Source organism: Ambystoma mexicanum, chromosome 2p (genome assembly GCF_040938575.1).
Source record: "Ambystoma mexicanum isolate Mex_15411 chromosome 2p, UKY_AmexF1_1, whole genome shotgun sequence".
NCBI classification, from domain to species: domain Eukaryota; kingdom Metazoa; phylum Chordata; class Amphibia; order Caudata; family Ambystomatidae; genus Ambystoma; species Ambystoma mexicanum.
Window position 1 is genome coordinate 322,354,260 of NC_090923.1, and position 20,892 is coordinate 322,375,151.

Consider the following 20,892-nt stretch of genomic DNA (forward strand, 5'->3'; position numbering starts at 1 on the left):
CTGCAAAGGAAACAAATACCCTTTCATATCAGTAAAAGGTTCACACATTTCCCGTAAATCCTGTTATCTTGTTGCAATAGCAAGTGCAAATATACTTTTGATAAAATGAAAGGAAATATAACTTCCAGTGTTCTGGGCGGTGCCAAGTAAGTGGATATAGGAGGAACCAAGAGATCAAGGTTGTGGGCGGCGGCTGTGTTGAACGATATTTGTAAGGGGAAACCCTTTAGCATAACTGTGTTTGAGACAAAAATACTCTCGTATTACTACTAATAATAATGCAAACCAGAAAGAAAGCTTTGTTAAAAGTGCTTACGGATAGTAATGCTCCACTCTTTAGGAACCGTTCAGAGGATACTCCCTTATTCAGAGGCAGATTATGCCCTAGGAGTGCCAGGGACTGCCACGGTAGATATAAGGAAATGGTGGTCATTGGCTAGCAAGTGTCAGCTTTATGCATATTCACTAATATAATTGCATCCTTTCAACACACTGTTATGTCAATCCAGCTCGTATCAAAACAGATCTAGTGTAAGCAGTGCAAACAATGAAAACACAAAGGGCCTAATTCACAGAAGTCTTTTATAATGTCAAAACCCCATTGGAATACGCTCTCTGAATCAGGGCCAAAGTGTCTAAACACATGTGCAAAGTCCTCGGGATGATTGTAGGAATACATGCCATGCATGTCACACATTTTCATTCCACTAGAAAACATTGAATCTAAAAAAAAGAGAGATCAACTGCGTAATTTCCCTAACTTGTCTCGCGACGATAGCTCAGGGGCAATGCGCTCGCCTTGGAAGCAAGACGACACTGAGCACCACAGGTTCAATCCCTAGGTCCGCGCTTAGAAACCTCTGGGTATTAAGCGCGTTATAAATAACCTATCATATAATAACTACATACACCAGTTTAGGCTTGAGAAACTGCTTTAAAGCTAAAATACAAGTAAACACTGGTATTTTGCACACATATATATATATAGAATGTGTCACATGAGTTTGAAGAATTTTTTGGTGATCGATAACCTGAAAACCCATAATTTAACTCTACGAGTAGTCGTAGCTCATGCCTGGTGTATAGTGCAGAGTATCGCTCATGGGGGACCATTGTGAATGGTGTCCAATATCTATTGGGAATTCGCTGAGAGAAATACTTTCTAAATTGATGATCTGAATAAAAGCATGTTGTGATGTGAAACAGATTGTATCTGAAAAGCATACCTTGTTCTTCATTTCTAAATTAATGTTTACCAACAGTATGAAGAAGGGAAGAAACGAAGGAAACCAAACTATAGCAGTGTGGACCTTTCTGAAGTGGAGTGGGAGGACAGAGATGATGTGGTAAGTGATTTTGCCTGAACGGCTATCACACAACTGCTAAATTCTGTGAATACTGTGAAACATGGTATGAAGATGAATGCTCTTCGGGTGTAAATAAGCAATCTAATGACAAGGCAAAGTGGGGTGGGGTATGTGCAATAGCAATTTTGGGCATATCTATGTGCAAAATGGGATTACTATAATAAACAAAATTGGACCCAATAGTCGGACAGACTCTAATAATATTTAATACAGATTATAGCAGCATAACAGTAGCAAATTGTCCCATGCAACATTGTATGCTCATTATTGAATAGGCCCTCATCATATGTTGGCATACCCTCACAACCTTAGGCACTGGGTTCACTAGCAGCACGTAAGCAAAACAAAACTCAGGTGCAGAGTCCAATGTCATACCGCTGCCCACGTGTCCAATTAGTTCTATCATCTCTCATCAGCCAACCCTTCAGCCAATGCTTTTCCTTTGTACTTGACCTTGCTGTATGTTCTCTTCTCTAGAACAATAAGGGGAGTTAAGGTACATCGTTGTCTTCAGCTAGGGCTTATGAATAGGTCTAGTTTTCTGGTCTTGCACCAAGTGTCAAGAGACCACAATTTTGCCCAATTCACCTTTTATTTAGTGCTATTAGATTTGATTATTTCAGGTGTCATTACCCTCTTCGGCCTCTAGAGACTGGTTGCTCTGTCTCACATACGCTTTTCTGCATATTTAATTGATCATACTTAGCACTCATAAATGTTTGCTCATTTACTTAATATGTCCTGCGTACATTGCTCATCCTTGGTAACTCCCTTTATACCTTTCAGTAGCTTCTCGCTGTGGCATCCTTGATCTCTGGCCAGCAGCTATTCCTTGTTCATGCAAACATTTGTATTGCCAGCCTCTGTTGGCTCTGCAGCTCTGTTCTCTCTCCTTGAAGCTCTTTCCTTACTATCATTGAGAGTCAGCATCCATTTTTCCAACATGGCCGCTTTTCCATGTTATGTTTTCTACTGCAGCAAGCTTCTATATGTTTCTTCTACCTTGCGTTTCTGTGTATATACATTTGTTATTCATCTGGTTACTTATCTTCTTTGTAGAGATTTTTTCTTCTTACTTGTACACATGTAACTTTGTTTCTTCAGTTATATCTTCATTCTTTAAGTATTCTTATATTGTTTCAGTGCATCATCGTATCTTCTCCTTGTGAGATCACTTTGCACCTGTTAGGTCTTCTTTACAGCTCTTCGATATTCAAAGGTACCTGCAATTCTCCTACTACCTCTTCAGTATGAGGGTACTTCCGATACTGTTGTCTGAGTGCATACCGTCTCTCATACACTCGATGCTGTATTGGGATGATACTTGGTGTCATGCACAGTGTTTCTTGTCTTTCATCCAGTATGACAGAGGTGGGGGAAGGTGCCTATCAGTGACATACACATCTGCTCCTCTACATTACCCCTCTGGTCGAGTCCTTGACCACCTTTTCTTCCTCAAGGCTTCTTCAGAATCCACATATTAGTCACCCCCTCAGGTTACCTGCATTCCTTTTATGTTCATCCATGCTCCAGATCATATGGTAGCACTCTTCATGTGGTTGACAGAACACCCAACGCCCTACATAGTTCTTATGATCCTTAGGGTAATGGAACTTGATTCCTCAGGGTGCCTGAGGAATATCTTTCCGGTGCTCGTGAGTAGCATTTTCGGTCTGTGTGTGTTCATCAGTCACAGCATTCATATAGATCATTATATTCATCCCCATTTCTTTCTTTGCTGTCTTCTTGCATTGTCCAATGAATATTCTTATAAAACAGAATCCCAGCAATACTAACACTAGTATTGCTCGAAGTAGTTTCAAGACATTTGCCAACCAAGTTGGGATCCATGAAAACAGGGACAAAAATTATTCATCCTCCTCGTCTTGTCTACTTCATCCACCATCTTCATGTGCAGAGTTCACAGCATAGTTACTGCTGCTGTCAGGGTTCCATTTTCTTCATCAATGGCCGGTTGAATGTGCAGCAAGAAGGCCCGATCTTGGCACACACGCCTCCTTCCATTGCTGTAATTAAGTCAAGGACAAACCTGTTCTAGAGTGTCATGATCCTGATTACCCTCATTTCTTTGATCGCGTTTCATCTATTTATTGTTGTATTGATCCTTTGGAGTGTGAGAAACCTGAAGGTGTCTCACTTACTAGTCCCTGGGGATCTGTCATCCAGGTGACCAGGACACGGCCATCGCTATTGGATCCAGTTCCTGGGGGTACACCAGTGAGGGAGGATCACCTGGATGTGGGTCCACGGGGAGTGAAAGTCATACACCGACATGTGAGACACGGTATCCCCCCTCATCTAACACCTTTTCCACATCCTGCCATGTAGGATACTCAGAAACTCTACCCCCACACCCCCCTTTTCTAGCACAAATTCTTTCGTACAGTAAAAAAGACAACAGACTAACACCAGAGCTGTTTACCTGACATGTCCCAACACAAGGGTCAGGCAAAGTCAGGCAATTGACCAGAATCACACACACATGATGGCCCTTTCCCAGAGGGATAAAAGGTGAAGCATAAGAGCACATGAAGAGCCAGGCAGACGGCACAATGAAACAACTATCCAAGCACTTAAGTTCAAGAGGAGGAGCAAGGCGGCGAGAACTGAAAGGACGGCAAGGAGAGAATCGACCTTGCCCTTTCTGACATAGACCCACGAAGCCTCAGTGGAAGGAATTGTAAGACTGCGAAGAATAGCCAGCGTGTGTTGCAGCAGATGTCAACGGTACACAGAGCATGCCTACACTGATAATCAGAACAGGGAGAGATGCTAGCTCCCGTGGTATCAACCTGGACTCCAGAGACAAGAAAAGCCAAGTGGTTCATCACAGCCGGTGAGTCAAGGGGAGAACCGATTAGAAACCGTACTGTGTTGAATGAAAGTCGCAAATGTCAGTTAAAGAAAGAACTGTTTACATTAAGGGAAAACCAGCTGCTGCAGAGTGTTCTGGCACCACATGGGTGCACATTCGAGAGACTCTGGTTAATCCCATGTTTTGTTGAAACTACTGATACCAGAAGGTCGTCAGAGAGCTGCAAAGAAAGGTCGAAGTGGTCATACAGGGATATTGCAAAATTCCCCGTACAGTCGAAAGTCTTTGCCCGACAAATGATTAGAAACCAAGGGAATTAAAGGAACTGTAAGTTTGGCAATAGTGAACCCAATGGAGGAATTCCTTCAGAATGGGACAAAGCATGATGCCAGATGAACATTGTGAGGACAAAGAATGAAACCGATAGAGGGATATCCACTTAAACCTAGGCCTCAACGAACCCAAAGTTTCTGCAGCAATATCCATCAACACTGCTCTTCAGACACTGGGGTTCTCCAACACCATCTCCGAACCCACTCACTCTCTAGATTGCACCTTGGATTGGGTAGCCCAACACAACTGCCACCTCTCCATTGCTGCTAATGCTCAGGCCCCGTGGTCAGACCACAATGTTATTCAGTTCGATATTGCTTCCACTCCGAAAACACACCACACCACGCCTACTCTTCCACCATAGATTACCAAAAGCTCTTGTCAGTTTACAGTGGAGAGATTACTTCCACACCTTCAAGTCCCGGCCTTTAGGCCCCCCTCTCCAATGATCCTGAGACCCTACAATTTCATACAACACCACTGTCAAACTAGCAGTGGACACCCTTGCGCCCCTCAAAGAGCGGAACACCAAACCCACCATGCACTCCAATGCTTGGCTTACTGATAACCTACTGGAAATTCGCTCCAAAAAACATGCTGCATTATACCACTGGCAAACTACCCAGTCAGAAGCAGCCAAGCAGAACTTCCAACTCCACTCTAAAATATATAAAAAAGCTATCATCCATGCTAAAACCACATCCTTTAAAGCAAAGATCTTGGGGGACAAATCAAACACCAAAGACATCTTCTCCATCTTTAGAGACCTTGAAACCCCCTCCAATCCCCCTCAGAACATCACCAAAGACAAAACCTGATGCAAAGAAATCCAAGCAGTCATGCTCAGCAAACTGAACACCCTACAAGCTAAAATCAAAACTACTCAACTAACCTTGACTCACTCCACCCTCATTAAACCACCTCATGCGTGTGAGTCCAACCCTATATTCTCCTTCAAAGAAATTCAGGAACAAGATCTCATAAATAACATTAAATCAATTAAACCCTCCAACTGTAAAGGAGACAGCGGCCCTACGTCTATCATCAAGGAATGTGCCAGCACCCTCGCCACCTTCCTAACAGCCTTCGTGAACGCCTCTTTCTACACCAACAAAGTTCCCACCTGCCTCAAAGAAGCCTGGGACCGGCCGCTTCTAAACTAGCATGCTCATCGGTCACCCAACAACTACAGACCCATTATGACGGTCCCGTTCTTGCTTAAAATACTGGACAAAGCTGTTTATTCACAAATTCAACTCTTCATCGAAGAGAACTAAATCCTTGGGCTGCGACAATACAAGTTCTGCCCAGGCCACGTCACTACTTAATCTCAAAAATCAAATGGATGAGGAAAGAGATGCAGGCAAACCTGTGCTTCTCCTACTCTTAGACCTCTCTGCAGAATTTGATCTTGTCGATCACAATGTCCTTTGGCCCCACCTTAACTCCACATCAAACTTCTCACAAAATGCAACTGCCTGGATCATGTCCTTCTAACAAGGGAGGTCCATGCAAGTCTTCTCCGACATAGCGTCCTCCTGCCCAACCATCATTTCATGTGTTGTGCCTCAAGGGTCATGCATTTCACCTACACTCCATAATATTTTTATAAGGCCCCTTTTTTACATCCTGAGCTCACTAAGTATCTCCTACATGAACTATGCGGATGACACACATATCCTCCTCCATCTGACAGGGGACTATGAGTCCAACGCCAAAGGCCTTAACACCATTTACTCGACTATCCAAGCGTGGATGACCCTCAACGCCCTCTGTCTCAACAGTAACAAAACTGAGCTCCTCATAATTTGGTCCTCTGAAACGCTAAAGAACCTCGACTCCCAATTCATTAATTTCTCCATTGATAATAAAATAATCCCAGTCTCTGATTCAGTGAAAACACTAGCAGTATACCTAGACTCAATGCTATCTATGACTAGGCAAGTCAATGCTATAGCTTCGGCAGCCATGCTAAACTTCTGAATTCAGCAAGACCATTCTTATCCAAGGAAAACTGCCTAAACATCCCCAGAGCCATTAAAGGGTCAAGACTTGATTACTGTAATGCCCTTTTTCTGGGCACGTCAGCTAAACACATCGAGAAGCTGCAATTATTCAAAACAGCACTCTTCGTGCAGCACTTGGCATCCCGAAAAGGGAACACGTCACTGTAGCCAGGAAACAGGCACATTGGTTACCCAATAAAGAGTGCATCCTCGTCAAGACCCTCGCTCTGACCCACAAATGCATCTTCCAAACTGCCACTCTTTATTTGCAACACAAAATGCCCCGAACCTCCTCCACCAGACCTACTAGAACTCCCTATTTCAACATGCTAACGGTTCCCAGAATCAAGAGATTCAGAACAGGTGGAGCCAGCTTCGCTTTTCTTGCAGCCCAGCATTGGAACATCCTCTCCTCAACACTCAGAGGAGATAACTCACACATTGCTTTCCGCAAAGCAGTTAAGACCATGCTCCTCACCTAAAATCACCAGCAATCACCTAGCTGCTACATATTCTGTCTGACAAAATGTATTCTGTATGTATATAACTAACCTGAATTGACTCCAAACAGTGTCTCTGATGCCCACTGAAACTAAGGCTTTGCATGTAACAGTGCCTCGATGCCCCCAGGTTGTTTTCGTGCTATATAAATCTAAATAAATGAATAAAGAAAAACACACAGTGAACTGTTTAAAAAGACATTAAGATTTGTGAATATGAAAGGTGAAAATATCTTTGCATACAAGCAATAGCGAACCTGACAGAGGGGGGCATACATCCGAGAGGGGTCTGAGCCCAATAGAGGGGGACCCAGGGGTGAAGAAGCATCACCCAAAGAGGGGAAAACATTTGAGAACGGTCTGGGGTCTGAGCTGGAATAAGGGGACCCTGGGGTGTAAGCCCTCACCCATTGGCACGTGAATGTAACAAGAGAAATTGTTTGAATACAGGCCATAGTGATCCCGACCGGGAGGCTGATATTCGAGAGGTGTCTGAGCCCGGAAGAGGGAGACTCAGGGATGAAGAAAATAAAAGCCGTAGGGATCCCGCCAGAGGGTTGGGGTGATGGGGTGAAGAATCATTGCCACAAGTGTAATCAGGAAAGAACTTTTGTTTGTTATTTTGGAACATATCAGGTCATACGAAGTAAGATACTTAACCACCGCAGGTCCTGATATCAATAGGAACTGTTTGTGGATCTGAGCCCCAAGAGGGGAGTCCAGGGGTGAAAACACATCATCCAATGTCCAAGATGAAAGCAACATTTGTTTATTGCAAGCTGAAAGGAACCTTTGTTTATTGTTTCGCACACACCAGGTTTTCATAGGCAAGAGACTTTTTTATAGAAGAGAGACTTAACCACCGACTATCCTGATATCTGAGAGTGGAACTGTAATCTGGTGCTGGGGAGAGCTCGAGCGTGTGCTGTGCTCTGGAGTCTCACCATGTCCCATGCTCAAAACATGGGAGAACCCCGGTTACCACATCCAGATTTATCATTTGTGAACAGTTATTTCTTTCTTGTGAACCTTATCCCACACTCTTTTTGTATTTAGCATAAGGACTGGCAATAGGTTTTTCATAATATAGGCCCTTTTATTTGACAAGACGCCACTAGAACAGCCTTATTATTATTTGATGGTTGTATCTCGGTCTCATATCAGATTTAGGTTTAGATTAGATATTTTTCCAACCCACCTATACAGTTTAAAACGTTTAATGAACACCTGTGAAGTGTGATCACTTGTGTCTTTCTATTCTTGATACCATGCCTTCCTTACAGAAGCCGCTCCCAAATAGTGATCTGTAACCACTCGGTGCTTGCTGCAGCCTGAACCTCTGGCACGAATATAGCTGAAAATATCACTGCCATTTTACTGAGCAATTTATGTTCATCTGGAATGTCATTGTAAGTTTCCATCAATTTTGGTGAGAAATAGTTGTATGAGACTGAGCTATCTCTTCTTCCTCAAGTGTGTCCCCATTTTTCAGGAATTTGTCAATATGACAATCACCAATGCAGGAACGTGTATAATCACCGTGGAACATGTTCCTCCCAAATCTTTGGGCAACTGCATGCTTGCTGTAGATCCACAATTCCAATAGCGATCCATTAGCATAGCAGTTCCCCCATTCATTCCTGGTACTTCAAGAGTCTGCTTGAATCCTTTATTTTCTGCAACTGGAACAAGACCTTTGTTCTTGAAGCATATTGTTGCATTCTTTATTGGTATTACGGACACTGGACATGCCTCATTTTCAACCCATGTTAATAATTTGGCCCAGGAATGTAAGCATCCATTGTTTAAAATGTGTACTATTGATACTGATTCTTTCATCAATAAATGCACACTGCATGCTAACATTCCTTCTTCCCATCCTTTACTGCTGGCAATTCGTCCATACACCAACAGCTGAGGCCTCTACCAGCATCCTGGCATTGGTGGTGTTTCTGGTACATCTGCACATCCTAATCTCTTCTGTTCAACAATCCTTATCTGGTCTTCAGTCATGGATGGGTAAATGAGCATTCTGCTCATACAACTCATGTCTTTCTCCATCTTTTGCTTTGTTATGCAAGCATCTTCATATGGGAATGTTTGTTTTGATCGCCATCTTCCTTTGAATTGTCCTCTTGTTGTGCATACTGCTGGATGACTGAGACACTTTGCTTCATGTGCAGTTATTCTTTTTGGAATGAATGTTCTTGCTGAGGTCATGGCATAAGAGATGAGAGAACATACTTTACAGCTTTCTTCTGATGATTTTCTCGCCACCTTTGTCATGTGCTGATATCACATGTTATTCTTTAAATGGGCCACTTTTTCAAGATTTGAATTTATTTCTTCACTATTTTCCCCGACATCCCTTTTAGATTGGGCAATTTGTTCAGAAATATCAGGAAAAATATCACTCGTAACTTTTTCAGGAATTGCATGGGATGTCTCATTTTCAGGCATTTCACTTGAATTGTAAAACAATATTTCACAAAATCTAAAGAACATAAGAAAATACAAATAACACATTAAACACATTAGGCATATGTAGTTGTAAGAAGTATTGCCATGGTATTCAATTGCCACATAACCTCTTTTGGAGTAGCTGGTCTTCTTGTTAGTATGCGTTTTATATAAGGGAAAATCCAAATCTTTGGGTTACTCGTGTTCACCTTTGGTTTCAAAATTGCACTTTTTATAACAGGAACTGAATAATAATGGCTTTAATAGCGCTGCAAAAATAGGACTGTCTTTAGGATTTCCAAAACAATCTTCAACTTCTATGTGTCATCGCACTAGAGCTGTATCAGATCATCATCATTTTTTTTTTAAACTGCCTGAACAAATACCAATTTTATGTTGTGTTTTTCAGTTCACTTTTACTTTTAGTTCAATTGAGAACGTTCTGGAATAGCAGCAAGTCCATTCACTCCCTATTAAGTTTAGAGAATGTCAATTTAATCCAGATAGTTTTTTAATCCATTAATTCCGTATCTTTGCCCTCATCGGCCGATCCGGTCAGCATGTGTAGAACATTTTCGATTACTTCACTGTCACCGGGCTGCCAGAGTGTTCAGGTTCCCTCTTCCTTTGAAGAGCTTCACGTCATTCAAATGCAGCCAGGTGCATCTCCCTTGTAACTTCACGGCAGTGGGGGTGACTTTGTCTACTAGGGGCGGTCCTTCAAAACAGGGCTTATTCCAAGTTCTGACAAAATTCCTAATGTGAAACCTGGTCTCCTGGATGCAAACTAGACAGGTTAAGAGTGTCAATGAAATCAATCAGTCGGTTGTCTTCCTCAATCTTCTTCAACCGTTCCCTCCGATTGTTGATCTGTTGAGAAATAAAAGAAACCCTAGCTGCGAAATTTGTCAAATAATCATGTATATCATCACCTAATGTTTTTGCTGCACTGTGAACATCAGTTTTCACTCGAATGGGAGGAGCAAGGGCTAATCTCCTGCACCGTCTAGTCACCAACTCATGAGGAGTTAGGTAGTGATCTGAGCCAGGCTGATTTCTTAGGGCAAATAGTACAAGGGATAGGCAATGTAGCCATCCCTTCTTTAAAGTCATCATAATCTTAACAATCCTTGATTTTAGCAGCCCGTTTAATTCCTCACAGACACCATTCCTCTGTGGGGATAGGCTGTGGAAAACGTATGTTGTATGCCTAATAGAAGAGCTAAAACAACTCAATTACAAAATGCGGGACATTGTCAGACCTCAGGACTTCACACACCCTGCATCTAGGAAACACCTCACACATGATAAACTTGGCAGCGCATGTGGCATCACGGTCCGTGCATCAAACTGCTTCGATCCATCTGGAAAAATGACATGCCACTACAAGCATGCACCTGTATCTGTTACATACTTTTAACATATCCACATAATCTATAATCAGATGCCGAATTGACCATTGGGCCTAGGGTTTGCTCTAATTTCTGACACACAATGCAATTTACAATAAACTGTGCCATATGTTTGCATACATTTGTTGTGAAGCATTCTTCTGCTATTGTTGCAGCAAGACTCTCTTTGGTGGTGTGCCCAGTGTAGTGAAGCTGCTCCAGTGCCACCTTCAATAATGCTGAGGAATCCCCTCCTCATCCAACGTGAAAACCCTGCATGTACGGTTGTCGTCATATAGGATGAGGCAGAGTACACCATCACTTCTTCATCTTCAAATCTCTGAAGAGCAGCAATGAGCGCCAATAATTCTGCAGCCTGCGCTGCATAGGCTGAAGGCAATCTCTCACTCATCACTACTTCAAATTCACCATTCTTTTTTAACTTCACTACTGCTGTCCCAGTATTCCTTTTGCCAGTCATTTGTTCAATTTATGAAGAACCGTCAAAAAAGAGAACTTACCCCCCTAAAAGAGCATTTTCTTTAACATTCGAAATATCATCATAGCACCCAGTATAAGTTTTGCAGTAATGTACATTGTCCTCTTTCCCTACTGGATCTTCTATGAATGTTGCTGGATTCACTATTCTACATTCTGGATTTGAAATAATAACTTCGTATTCAGGCGGAATTTGTGTAGTAAATGTGCTTCAGGGTTTCTGAATGGCAAACAGGGAGCGCTCAACAAACAATGGTATTGTAATATAGCAGCTTTTTGGGAAAGCAGTAGCTGCTAACGCTTGTTCGCAAGGATTATGTCCTTTCATCACTGGGTCTGAATTCCCACTATAATAAGCCAGTTGTGTGTACCCATGTCCTAATAATGTCTTCTTTGTGAGTACTGCTGTAATCACTTCTCCATTTGAATGTGCAAATAAGTAAAAGCTTTCATAATTGTCTAGTATTCCTTACACAGGAGCTGAGCAAATCACAATTTTTAATTATTTGAATCCTTCCGTCATGCCATGCCACCTGCCCATGTAATTTTACTTTTGCCTTGCTGTGCTTCCTTGTGCCCTTTTAAAAGTGGTAAAATGTATGCACTGTAGTACATTCAATAATTACATAGGCCTAGAAATGGTTGCATTTCCCTTACTGTCTCAGGTTTTGGAGATTTCATGATTACCCCTGCTCTCGCGCGTTTCACTTTTCTCCCCTCTTGAGAGATGAGCTGTGCTATGTACAGGACCTCTTTGTGACAATATTGTAGTTTCTCTTTGTCTACTCTGTATTCTTTCACTGCCAGTATTGTCATTAGTCAAACTGAGTCCTCTGTGCACCTTTCATATGTCTTACTGCACACCAACATGGTGTCTACGTACTGAATGTTCATGCTCTAGAGCTGTATGTTAACTAAGTCCATCTGATGGACCAGGTCACAGATTGAGGGGGGCTCACACTACACCTGAGGTAATCTTGTATGTTTTCTTTGCTAGTTTGTATATAGGAAGGTCGCCAGATCCTGTGAGTCTTCCTTAAGGGGAATTGAAAAGAACACATTTTTTAAATCTATGACTGTAAAATATTTGGCTTAGCTGGAATGTTACATAATATTGTAGCAGGATTAGGGACCAAAGAAAATTCTGCTTCAACAATATTGTTTAGGGGGCATAGATACTGAATAAATCGCCATGACCGCCTACTTGATTTCTTCTCTAGGTACACAGTCGAGTTGCATGGGGACTCTGATGGGACTAATAGTCTGTGCTTTATCAAAGGGGAAATGGTCTAAAATATGCCTTCTTCTGCTTCTCTCAACATAGAATACTGTTTTGCACGTGACAGAATGGCTCCTGGTTTAAGCTTGATCTTCACTGCTCCTGCTCTACTCAATATACTCACATCATATGGACTGTTAGTCCATAAAATGTTTGCCACATTTTCTAAGTCTTCCTGAAATAATGACAGTTTCTTTTTTACCAATGCCATTATCTGTGGTATCTCCCTGTTCACAATTCTCATCCAATTAGTAAGGCTTCCTTAAGGCCTATTACTGTTCTCCATCTGTCCCATGAGCCATTACCATTTCTCGGTTTACAGCTGCTGTTCTGAACTATGGGAATAATCTGCCCTTCCCCATCATCCATAGGTATTTTTGATCTAAACAAAAATTAATCAAGCATTCTCAATATTTCTGTTGTCAATCCATGAAGCCATCTCAACAGAATATTTACTCCATACAGAAATATTTATGATTCTAAAGAAACCCCTTGGTATGCTTTCTGGCCTGTAAAGGCTAATATAAATTCTCTCACATTCATGTAATGTATCCCTGGAGTCAAGCACACTATCCCTTTGTCAGTAAAGGATATCATTATGTTACGTTTTGTCATCAAGTCACGTCCTAATATCTGCTGAAAGTATATTAGTGGCATTGACACATTATGTTGACCTATAGAAAGTGGTACTTCATCAGTAAAGGGAACCACAATTTTGGCCCCAGAGAATACTTGCACATTCATGGCAATGCCAGTTATTGGGTGTTTTCCCTCCTGAACACAGGAACAAAAATGTCTTGCCTCTTATCGTCACCCTGACCCTTGGTTCCTCTTGTGGCTCTGGTGTCACAGATAGTATTGATCACATCAAGTCACTCAGTAGGCCTTCCTATCGTGGAAATAAATTCATCCCTGTGCTGGTGAAAGGATTCCCTCCCAACACTATCACATTTCCTATCCTGGGTGTGAAAGCCGGTGGAGCTCCTGCATTCACCTTCCATTGTGGCACTGTTGTGTGTTGCACTCGTGTATACTGTGGTTGCTGCGCCTGTGCTTGTTGTGTCTGCATGGGTGCTAGCTGTGGTTGCCCTTGTGGTGACTGCATTTGCTGTGGGACCTGGTGTTCTTGCTATATTTGTGGCGCACTTGCCTGATACTGTGTGTGATCATGTGTATTAATATTCCTGTGATTCTGTATTGTACTGCAGAAAATAGTTCATCCCTCCACTCAGAGCTTGCCAGTTCTGCTGCATGCCTCATCCTCTTCTACATGTTCTGGCTATATGTCCTGTTCTCCCACAATTCCAGCATTGTTGTGGCTGACCCTCATTAATTCCTCTTCCCCCTTGAGGCTTTTGAAATCTTCATCACCATATGGGTACATTCCCTCTAGCTCTTGGCCAAAGGTCAGACCCAGTCTGATCCATAGGATGCACTTCATTGCTCTGCTGTGCTGTATGTGCTTTGTGCGTGGTCACACCTTAACCACTTGTCAATACTGCTCCTTCTAAGGCAAATTTTGGCAATTTCTTCTGAACTAACTTTGCTTCCTCATTCTTTCTATTCTCAGCTTTCTTCTTATTTTTCCTGTGGTAATAGTTGACAATGATGTACAATCATCAACTCTATGTCTGCCTATGGCTTTGCTTCCTTCCCTACCTGTTTCTTCCTCTGCCATGGTATTGGCTCGGGCAGTCCCTGACATAAAATATGATAAAATAATGCCACTGTTTTATCACACAGTTCTTTGTCCTCTCCCATTTTGCTAGACATAACTTCACCTATATCTGATGTGTCTGGATACTGTACTCTAGGCACTCTCCATATGTCTGCCCTGCAAATATTAAATGGTGCTCCATCATGTGTCATGTTCTGTGCGGTTATGCTAGAGTACCCTTCTCATCTCCAAATGTTATCAGCTCTCTTCCCTAGGATAGCTGCCTTTGGCCTTTTACGTCACCTACTGCTAATGTCACTCCTGCTGTCATTCTCTTTAATTCATGAATCCATTTTCCCACATCCGAGGCCATACTAGGTAATTTACATTTTAGACGTTCCTTGTCCATTTGTGGCCACAGAATATATTGTGGTCATCCTCTCCCCTTTCTCTAATAATGGGAATTGTGTAAACCCTCGTCCAAAATCATATCCCCCTAGACTGTATGTCTACTAGGTGGGGATAGTTTTGCCCGTTCATCTTCTACCTGGAAATGATCGCTACTTGCTTACATCAGGCACGGTTGTATCCCTTGCACTGCATGATCATACTGGTGGTCGTTCAGGATATCGTATCCGTTCTGGTGTTTTCTCTTTTGAGTCTTCTAGATCTGACCATTTTACCCCTTTCTCTATGCTCGGGTCTATCAAAAAGCTGCATGCACCTTCTTTTCAAGCTTTCTCATCCTCCTCCCTCTCTTCATCTGACATCATTATACCACAGCTGGTATGACTGTCATCTCTTTCCTCATCAAGATCTAGTCTACTTAGGGATAGCATTCTATGCTTGTCCATCAATGTGTTATTTGCCCTATTTCCTGTTTCCTTCGGGGGATATCCGTCTATGCTCCCCGTAGCGTTGGAACTGTGTTTCTCTCTCATTTGTCTATATAGAACCCCAATCCCTTTTCCATATGCCTTCTGCCTCATGCTCATCGGCCCACTGTCTGTATTCTCAATATACCTTGCAGTTCTCTCCAGGGCTGTTGTGGGCCTCTCACTTCCTCCCGTCGCTCTGAAGCTTCAATGGGTATCATACTCATGTTAACAATGTAATCTATTTTGTCATCTCTCTGTCCCCTACTCCTTCTCATTTCTTCTTCCCTTCTCCTAATCTCCCTGTTCTCTTCTTCCTCTCGCCTTCTTTGTAACCTACATTCTTTCAATATTTGAGATTCTATTTCTTCACATTACTTCTTTTCTATTCTATCGTTCTCTTTTTTCTGTTCTTCATACCTTCTCTGTTCTTCCTTTTGTTTCCTTTCCGTTTCCTTCTCATCCTTGTATGCCCTTTCTCATTCCTTTTCCTTCTTTTCTCTATCTTGCCTTTCTTTAACATCTTCAATGGCCTATCAGTCTAACTTAAGTAGTATCTGTCCTCCTATCCACACGTGTTGTACTAATGTCATTCCACGTTCTCTCTTATTTATCTTCTGGCTTCCACTTCTATTTCTATCTGTCTGTCCTTTCTCTCATCACCCACTTTATGTTCGCCATGTGTGGACATGCATTTGCATTCCTTATTTTTACTTTCTTCCATGCTGGATCCACTATTATATGTGGGAGGAGCATATGTTGGATTAACATACCCTGCCGCTGCTTTTAATTCCTTTAGAGGATAAATCCCATGTTTGTCTTCTATTTTGTTATGGCCTTTAGGAGGAGAAAGAGGAGCTGAGGGTGTTACGCCCTCCTCTTTATGCTGATTAAGCATCCACTTCTTGTCTAGAGGGTCTTCTAGCTCACTCTGGTACATCTTCCAGAGTTCTAGAACAGCTAACCTTTTCTGTAGCTTTTTTCCCATGTTTGTAGCATGCAAATATGTAATGTGTCACAGCACTGCCTTTGATAATGAGCCTTCTTGGGGCCACAGCATAAGTGTTGAGTTTATTAGTTGTGCCCTTCACCCTTCTGGCATGGTACTGTCTTATTTGGGTGTGTATCGTGGCAATGTCCTGCATAGATGTAAACGGGGTATTTCCCCCATAATGCCAAGTCGCTTTAAACTGTCAATACTTACCAGGTTTATTTTCCCTTGTGTATTATTTATTTAATTAATCACACTACAACAATCACTTTGGCCAGAACGATCAATCACCGACCATCTCCAACAAACCAATTTCTCCAAAGCACTTTTCAAATGTATACAACAGCATCCATTTTTATCTCTTCATATATAGTTTCTATCAATTCGTATTATCCTGCTCTATTTTCTAAGATGTTATCCCTCTTTAGTTTGATTGGTGCCAATCGCCTGCTAGGGCCTAATAATTTTGTTGAATCTTATTGCTATCTTTCTTATAATTTTAAAGCGTTCAACCTATTTTATCACTATCGATACAAAACACGTCAATATGTTTTACACAAATATTTTTTAAAATCCCCCAAGACACGTGTGCACACTTTTTCTACGTTCATCTTGTCTCATCTCCCTGATAGATGTATGTCATCTCTATTTTAATCCATTTAGGAATCCCTTAAATAATATTCTGTTCCGAAGTGTTTTGCTGATGCTTCTTCCTCCTTGAGGACAGGTATCGAGGTAAACTTCTTTTCACTAAGAAATCCTGTTATGTTCCTCTGCTTTATACATACAATACGACCCCTCCCATTTTATTTGCCACTTTCAATGTTTTTACTTACATCCGTTACTCAGCTCGAGGCCTTCAGTCTCGACTCTGCCCCAATCTATTAATTGAACTTCAGTCCACTGGGCGGCTGCAGGGACCGGACAAACATTTTTTTAAAGGTCCCCCTGCCAACCAACTTGGGTCTCCGCAGGAAACTCTGTGGTCTTCCGGCTAATGGTGGAAGATGTCGAGCATCCGAGGGGCTGGATCTTGAAACATCTGCACTGCTACCGAATGTACATTATCACTTTTTGGGAGTATATATGTACAGAATGGAATTAGCATAAAAAACAATCTTGGATCCAATAACCATACAAACTAAAAGAATATGGCAAAGTACTACTTTATTATCAGTTCAATAAAGTAGGGCAATCTGGTAAACAACAAATTTTAGTACACACACTCACAGTTACAATTTAGGTAAACAAAGGCGTTACATCTCAACATGCATCAGCTATGACCTCCTCCTACGTGGCAAATGATAAAAACTATCAGGTTTGGGGATTGGTTAGGGAAAGATGTCTACTTATAGAAGCTATAAGTAACTTTATTGTTTTCCCCTTTTCTGGAAGGCAAGCCGCAGCCTATGTATAATACAGATTATAGCAGCATAACAGTAGCAGATTGGCCCATGCATCATTGTATGCTCATCATTGCATAGGCCCTTGTGATGGGTTGGCATACTCTCCCAACCTTGAACACTCATCTCACTAGTAGTTCGTAAGCAAAACAAAATTCAGGATGCAGAGAACAGCGTAACAAGGGTAGTTAAGGTAAATCGTTGTCTTCAGCCAGGGCTTATGAATAGGTCTATTTTTTTGGTCTTGCACCATGTGTGAAGAGACCACGATTTTGTCCATTTCACCATTTATTTAGTGCTATGTGATTTGATTATTTCAGGTGTCATTACCCTCTTCAGCCTCTAGAGTCTTTTTTGCTCCATCTCACATAGACTTTTATGCATCTTTAATTGATCATACTTGGCACTCATAAATGTTCGCTCATTTGCTTAATCTAAGAGAAATTTGTCCTGAGTACTTTACTTATCCTTGGTAACTCCTTTAATACCCTTCAGTAGATTTCCGCTGTGGCATCCTTGATATCTGGCCAGCAGCTATACTTTGTGCATGTACACATTTGTATTGCCAGCCTCTTTCGGTTCTGCAGCTCTGGTCACTCTCCTCCAAGCTCTTTGCTGACTATCATTGAGAGCCGGGGTCCATTTCTCCAACATGGATGTTTTATTTAGGTTATGTTTTCTACTGCAGCAAGCTTCTATGGGCCTCATTACGACCCAGGCGGTAAGTTACCGCCTGGGCCGTGACTTTACTACCATGGCGTAAACTACGTTTACGCCATGGTGGTAGGCGGACTTACCGCCCCATTCCAACCTTGGCGGGGCGGTAAATCCCCATTTTCCCATTTTCCCTTCCCCATTCCCATTTTGCCCCATAGGGCATAATGGGAGTGGGGAAGGCGTTAATTACGCCACCGTAAATTACGGTGGCGTAATTAACTCCATGGTCCCTTAGCGCCATGGATTTTAACACCTGCTAAAAGCAGGTGTTAAAATCTCCATGGCGCTAAGGGACCTCGTACTCAGGCGGTAAGGGTCGGCGCTGTTTACGCCGCCGTAAAACCCTTACCGCCTGAGTCGTAATGAGGCCCTATATGTTTATTCTACCTTGAGTTCTGTGTAAATGCTTTTGTTATTCATCTGGTTACTTATCTACTTTGGATGTAGGATTTCTTCTTACTTGTACACATGTTACTTTGTTTCTTCAATTAAATATTCATTTTTTAACTATTTTTATTTCTACTGCAGCAAGCTTCTATATGTTTATTCTACCTTGAGTTCTGTGTACATGCATTTGTTATTCATCTAGTTACTTATCTACTTTGGATGTAGGATTTCTTCTTACTTGTACACATGTTACTGTGTTTCTTCAGTTATTCCTTTTTTAATTATTCTTATATCGTTTTGGTGCGTCATTTTATCTTCTCCTTATGAAATCACTTTGTGACTTTCAGGTCTTCTTTACAACTCTTCGATATTCAGTGGTAGCTGCCATTCTCCTGCTACCACTTCAGTATGAGGGTACACTCGATACGGTTGTCTGAGTGCATTATGTCTCTCATACACTCAATGCAGTATTGGGGTGATACCTGGTGTCATGTACAGTGTCTTTCTGTCTTTCAGCCAGTGTGACGGAGGTGGGGGGTGGAGCCTATCAGTGACGTACACGTCTGCTCCTCTATAGGTAGTTATTCCCCACTTTCGTCCATACCCTAGTGTTCTCTAGACAACAGTTTTTTTGTTATTGCTTCTCCATTGTCACAGAGGTGCTTCACAATCCCAGCAGTTAAAAAAACATATGGCTGGCCAGTACCTGTCAAAATGTAACTTATATGAAATGCCTGTAAATATTGTGTGATGAAGTTTCGAAAAATCTTTCTGCCAGAAATATTAAAGTACAATAAGCCCTATCAAGTAAGTCAAACATAACACTTTGCTACTGTGTAGCCATCACTGTAAGATCACCCACAGTACAGAGGAAATCACTGGGCGTATGAAAATGGACTCATATGTAAGTCTGTCACTCCTGAAAATTCTCTTTGACTTCTAGGGCAGTGCTATTTTTATAAATAGCATTTTCATCCCGAGAGAAACAGGTCTCAAGGATTCTGACAATTGAATACATATTTCACCCTTAGTAGACATCATCAGTATTGTATAGTCAGACATAACTGTGGTTTGCAGTTTCATGGTAGGTTTAGCAAACACAAAAATGTAATAGTGGCTTTATAAAGACTTGGGGGAAGGACCATGAGCCTGAAATGTGAAAGTAGAATAAGCACTTTAAGCTAAATCACACATGCCATACAAAGCTCCGCCAGGTAAACATTGCTCCAAGGTTATATGTAATCCCTTCACTGCAGAATATATGCACAAGCTTGTACACAGTGTGACTCCTCCAAAGAACGCAGACACACCTGTTCCCTGCCTGAGATCCGACTGGGTGTCAGGCTGACAGGTTACCCTTGTGGGACATTCAAGACAGCACAGCTCCTTAGCATGCTTCTTGGGCACACAGGACACTAAAGAGTGAAGAGAGGGGAGGGTGAGGCCCACAGACGTTAGGAGCATAGTGGGGAGAGAACATGTAGCAGAGAGTTTAGCAAATGTACAGCTAACTTACACTGGTATATGCTATGCTGCATACATTATTTATCAATATGTATCCTCATTCATATGTATTTTTAGAAGTGGCATCTGTGATTCTTGATTGAAAAATAAATACCAACTCTGAATGTTTACTATTGTATGCATTAATGCATATTGAGGCTCAATATTAAATGGGAAGACAAACAGCTTTGTTTGCACTCTATTTACTGAGACATTTCATATACTATTTCCACTGAAAAACACATTTATTTTTCCATCAAATACTTCAAGCCCAACTAATTCATCTTCAAAATATTCAATTTGCAAAATAACTATGAAAAGAAAACATGAAAATCCCATTTTACCTATAGATTTAAGAAATATTCCTACATGATATATATTTTGTATTAATTATCACTGCAAATTTGACTTGTTCTATATTTAATAATGTTTTAGAAGTTACATTCATTTAACTGCATGCATCAACCTATTAATTTTGAAAATATATATGCATTATGGAAGAAAGAGAAACACATTTGAGCACAACCACGATTATTAAAAACGTGACATGCACAAATAACTCAATTGAATGGATAAAACGACCAGGGCAGGCTCAATTAAGAAATATCTAAATCACATGATTAACAATTAGGTTAAACACAATGATCGATAATATAAATACAGTGAATACACAACCCTGGTGGCAGCCC

General features: G+C 41.5%; 1 protein-coding gene across 4 annotated transcripts in view; it reads left to right on the forward strand.

The window, feature by feature from the left end:
- The window catches only part of CACNA2D3 (calcium voltage-gated channel auxiliary subunit alpha2delta 3), a 3,251,448-nt gene that overhangs the window by 2,103,269 nt on the left and 1,127,287 nt on the right, over nucleotides 1-20,892 (forward strand). For all 4 annotated transcript variants that reach the window (XM_069643639.1, XM_069643642.1, XM_069643640.1 and 1 more), the window contains one exon: nucleotides 1,263-1,346. In XM_069643639.1, the coding sequence (XP_069499740.1) occupies nucleotides 1,263-1,346 (84 nt within the window). The remainder of the gene's footprint in view (nucleotides 1-1,262; nucleotides 1,347-20,892) is intronic.